Raw genomic sequence first — 4,546 nt, forward strand, 5'->3', positions numbered from 1 at the left:
CGTAATAATAAGTTTTCGAAACTAAACTTTTCATAGTTAAGTTTATTATAATTAATTATAACTTAATTACAGCTAATCTTTATATACAATTTACCAGTTGATTCAAGAATTAAAATTAAATCAAAGTTCGAGTAAATGACAAGTTCTGAATATTTAAAAAACCTTCTACCTCTACTTTTGGCTTTGTATTAAACAGTATACACTTTCGTTTAAAGAACTTAGAATTAATGATATTAATTACAAATGAAACCATTATTATAATTACAATTACTTAATTTTATTAACTGAATTAATTGAAGTTTCATAAACGCTGATATTAATATTTTCAAAAAGTTGTATTTCATATAAATTCTCCCTGAATTTGGAGGCAAATTAGTAATCTGGTTTCTACACTTTAAAATATATATTAACCATATAGAATCATTTCAAAAGAAAGTACAGAATAGACTTTAACCGCTGCGATACTCATTATATTTCTTATATTGACGACTATCAAAACTATATATTTAATCCTTAGAATACAAAAGACTTATACTTTTCCTAATGCTTTTTAAAAATAATTAACTGCACTTAATCAATAATCCAATTTTAAATCTTATTGTCAAAACAATTTTATTCTAAAAAAAGCTATCTGAATATTAGGTTTTATTTTAAACAAAATAAAGTAAACTTCACAAAAAAACAAATTTGTTGAGATTAATTTGTTTTTAAAACAAATCCTTATCTTAAAAAAAAGTAATATATTAATACAGATCGGCTTAATAAATTTCGGGTTAGATATGATCGGGTTAGAAACGATCGGGTTAGATATGATCGGGTTAGAAATGATCGGGTTAGAAATGATCGGTATTAATTGGGTTAGAAGTGATTGGGTTAGAAATGATCTTGTTAGAAATGATCGGGTTAGAAGTGATCGGGTTAGAAGTGATCGGGTTAGAAATGATCGGGTTAGAAGTGATCGGGTTAGAATTGATCGGGTTTGAAATGATCAGGTTAGAAGTGATCGGGTTAGAAGTGATTAGGTTAGAAATGATCGGGTTAGAAATGATCGGGTTAGAAGTGATCGGGTTAGAAATGATCGGGTTAGAAGTGATCGGGTTAGAAGTGATCGAGTTAGAAGTGATCGGGTTAGAAGTGATCGGGTTAGAAGTGATCGGGTTAGAAGTGATCGGGTTAGAAGTGATCGGGTTAGAAGTGATCAGGTTAGAAGTGATCGGGTTAGAAATGATCGTGTTAGAAATGATCGGGTTAGAAGTGATCAGGTTAGAAATGATCAAGTTAGAAATGATAGCGAGTTAGAAATGATAGTAAACCTTATCAGAGTTTAAAATTTCATAAACCCTTATGCCCCTTTTCACAATTTAACAGACTTAAACTTTATAACAGTCAAAGAATAGAATTTTTTTTTTAAGTACAAAAAAAATATCTACTTTTTTTCAAAATGTCAACATGAATTAATTATAGGTTAGTTTAGTATTGTTTTTTTTTTCACAATTGATATTAAAAGTTAATTAGTGTGTTTTACAGTATTAATTTAAAAGCCCATATACAACATACAATAATATTTAATAGTTTTACTTAACTAAAGTTTCTCCCAGGAGTCAAATACATATAAAAAAAAATTTGTTCTGAATATGTAATCAAATAATTAAATTAGTTTTTTATACTCTATGTAATATACTAAGAAATATAATACTTTACAAAGTTGCTTTGGGTATACAACAATTTTTTAGATAAATTTTTTTTTATACTTGATTTAAAGTGCTCGAAATTTAAAATACAAAGCACTGCAACATACATTTAGTTTGGAACAAATACTGATTTTATATGTTTCAGTTTTAATCCTTTATGTGACAAAACCAGAACATGTGTAAAGTATATGTAAAATCTGTGTTTCTTTCATACTAAATGTATCTATTTCATCAGGATATTAGCAGGCATAGTTAGTTTTTAATGATCAAAAATAGATTAAATTTTTTTATATTAACTTTAAAAGTAAACTAAAAACAAAGATATGTGATAACTTATGTAGCTCTACACTTCGCAGAAAAATAATTAATCGATATATTTTAATTTTTTCAACTAATTTTTTCATATACTTACTTTAATATCATTCTTTATTTGAGTAATTTAATAAAATAATTTATCAAATAAGATCAGTAATTTAAATTATATATGATTTAATATTTTTACATTCAGAAACAAATGTAAAAATATATACTTTAGAAAAAATAAGTACTTGACTTAAGCAGCACTAAATAACTTAACTTTTGTAAATACACTATAATTTAAGTAAAGTATTTTTGAAACAGATTAAAAAACCATAAACACCAACTCCTAGATTTTTTCAAAACATACAATTTGAACCAGAAGTTAAGGAATACTTAAAAACAAGTCAAGTGTTAAACCAAAAGAAAAAAAACTTAGTCCACTAATAAAACTTTTAGGTACAGACTTATTAAATTAAGTTTTGTTTCTAACAATATTAATTTTCTAAACAGCTTGTGCTAAAACCATGATTATGTAAAATACAAATCACACGAAAGTCAATAAAAACCAAACTATAAGCAATATAATAAAAAACAACTTAGTACTTTAAAGGATTATCTATAAAATTTCAGCAATCAAAGAACTGATTGAGTAGAATATCAGAGGCTATACCAGAATTAAGATCTTTTTTATCTACAAAATTAGTTATTGTTTGCAAATGCCGCATCACCTTTTCATCTTTCTTAAACCTGCTGAATATGCTGCTCCTTATGTGATTCCACATCCAAACTCTCCTCTGTTTCCTCCGCTCATCCTCCAACGCTCCGCAGCTACCCATAATATCATAAAACCTCATAAGTACTCTCCAAGCTGAATCTACTCCGTCCCCTGTCTTTGAGGACAGCCGGGCCACAACTGGGTGCCACTGTTCATGCTTTCTTGGGATGAACTTCAGAGCTGAAGTGTACTCGGTCTGTATTCGTCTTGCAGCTGGTATCAAGTCCCCGTCACTTTTGCTCACCAAAACCACATCAGCACTTTCCACTATTCCTCTCTTCAGTCCTTGCAGTTCATCACCGCCTGCTGGAGGTATTACTAACACCAAAACGTCAGTCATATCTGCCACTGCAGCTTCACTTTGTCCAACACCAACTGTTTCCACTATTATGACATCATAACCAGCACTTTCACACAGTGTCAATGCTTCTGTTGTATTCCTTGCAACTCCTCCAATTTCACCTCGTGCACTTGAAGGTCTCACATACGCATCCCCTTCCAAAGACAGCTCTGACATTCTAGTCTTGTCACCAAGCAATGAACCTCCTGTCCTAGTTGATGAGGGGTCAATTGCAAGGACAGCAACTTTTAGTCCGTAGTTTCGGACCAGATGTAACCCAAATGTTTCAATAAAAGTAGACTTTCCAGCACCTGGTGGCCCAGTCATACCAATCCTGAGAGTTGACTTGTGGTTGTGGCTTTCTTTAAGCAAAGCAGCACACTTGGTCTGTATATGTGATCTTGGCTGCATTGTCGGTTCTGATAAGGCCAGTTGCAACAAAACCTGACCCATCAATTTTTTTGTTGGGTGTGAGGATTCAACTAAGGTTATAGACTCTGCCAGAGATGACCTTTTCTTATCTTTGAGGCCCTGCAATAGTTTGTTTATGGTTCTTGATTCATAAGAGTTTTCAGGAAAGGCTTTGTTGATTTCAGAAGGATTTTTTAAGAGAGATTTTGTGAAGGAAGCAATATTTTGATGACTTCTTATGAAATATTTTGTATTTATAATCTTTGGTGCAGCTAAATTGTGAGTAAACCTCAACAATTTGCTCATTTTTAAATATTCAATAAATCTGTATAAATTTGTTTTTCTGTAAAAAACTAAACGTTTTAGTTACTCTTAGTATTTACATTTTTTCCAAAGCCTAATATATTAAATGCTTAGTAAATAGATTATCAAAATATATAAAATCTATAGTTAATAAATTATTTAAACTAAACTTACCTATATTTCATTTTTTATTAATTTAACTTTAAGATTAAACTATTGTAAATAACATATTAATTAAAACTCATATTTTAAATGTAAATTTTATTTTCCTTTATGTGTGTATTTTTTTTTCCCAATTCATCGCCCTGTATACTTTTGTTTTCAGCTTTTTTTAGCGTCTGATGAACTGCTCTGCAGGGAAACCCGTAACGCAATAAAAGTTTAACAATAAATTTACATAATTCATATCTCCCACCAAAGATTGATAACTCTGTCTGGTTCTGTTTTTTATCAAAAAGGTTTTACTTACTCTAGGTAAAATAATTCATACTATTTAATTCCAAATCTATTTATACAGCTAAATAGTTAATACCTCTACAAAGATTACTCTAAAATTAAAAAAAAAGGGAATGAATATTTACATTGGTTTTCTGAATGCTTCAAAAAAGTAGTATTATTTTCAAACATTGAAAAATTTAAAATAAACTGATTTAATTAATGCAACCTATTGTACTGGACAATAAACTAAGTACAAAAATAAGGTAATTTAAAACAATTTACTTACTA

General features: G+C 29.4%; 1 protein-coding gene across 1 annotated transcript; it reads right to left on the minus strand.

Moving 5' to 3' along the window:
- Positions 1 to 2,134: 2,134 nt before the first annotated feature.
- Positions 2,135 to 3,837, minus strand: LOC145838170 (methylmalonic aciduria type A protein, mitochondrial-like). Its single transcript, XM_082945727.1, has one exon. The coding sequence runs from the start codon at positions 3,821 to 3,823 to the stop codon at positions 2,618 to 2,620; it is 1,206 nt and encodes a 401-aa protein (XP_082801853.1). The 5' UTR covers positions 3,824 to 3,837; the 3' UTR covers positions 2,135 to 2,617.
- Positions 3,838 to 4,546: the final 709 nt, after the last annotated feature.

This window comes from Thalia democratica, chromosome 6 (assembly GCF_965202585.1).
Source record: "Thalia democratica chromosome 6, ktThaDemo2.hap1.1, whole genome shotgun sequence".
Taxonomy (NCBI): domain Eukaryota; kingdom Metazoa; phylum Chordata; class Thaliacea; order Salpida; family Salpidae; genus Thalia; species Thalia democratica.

Bases quoted from the DNA above. Each gene is read 5' to 3' on its own strand.
- LOC145838170 (XM_082945727.1), bottom strand. From the start codon at position 3,823: ATGAGCAAATTGTTGAGGTTTACTCACAATTTAGCTGCACCAAAGATT.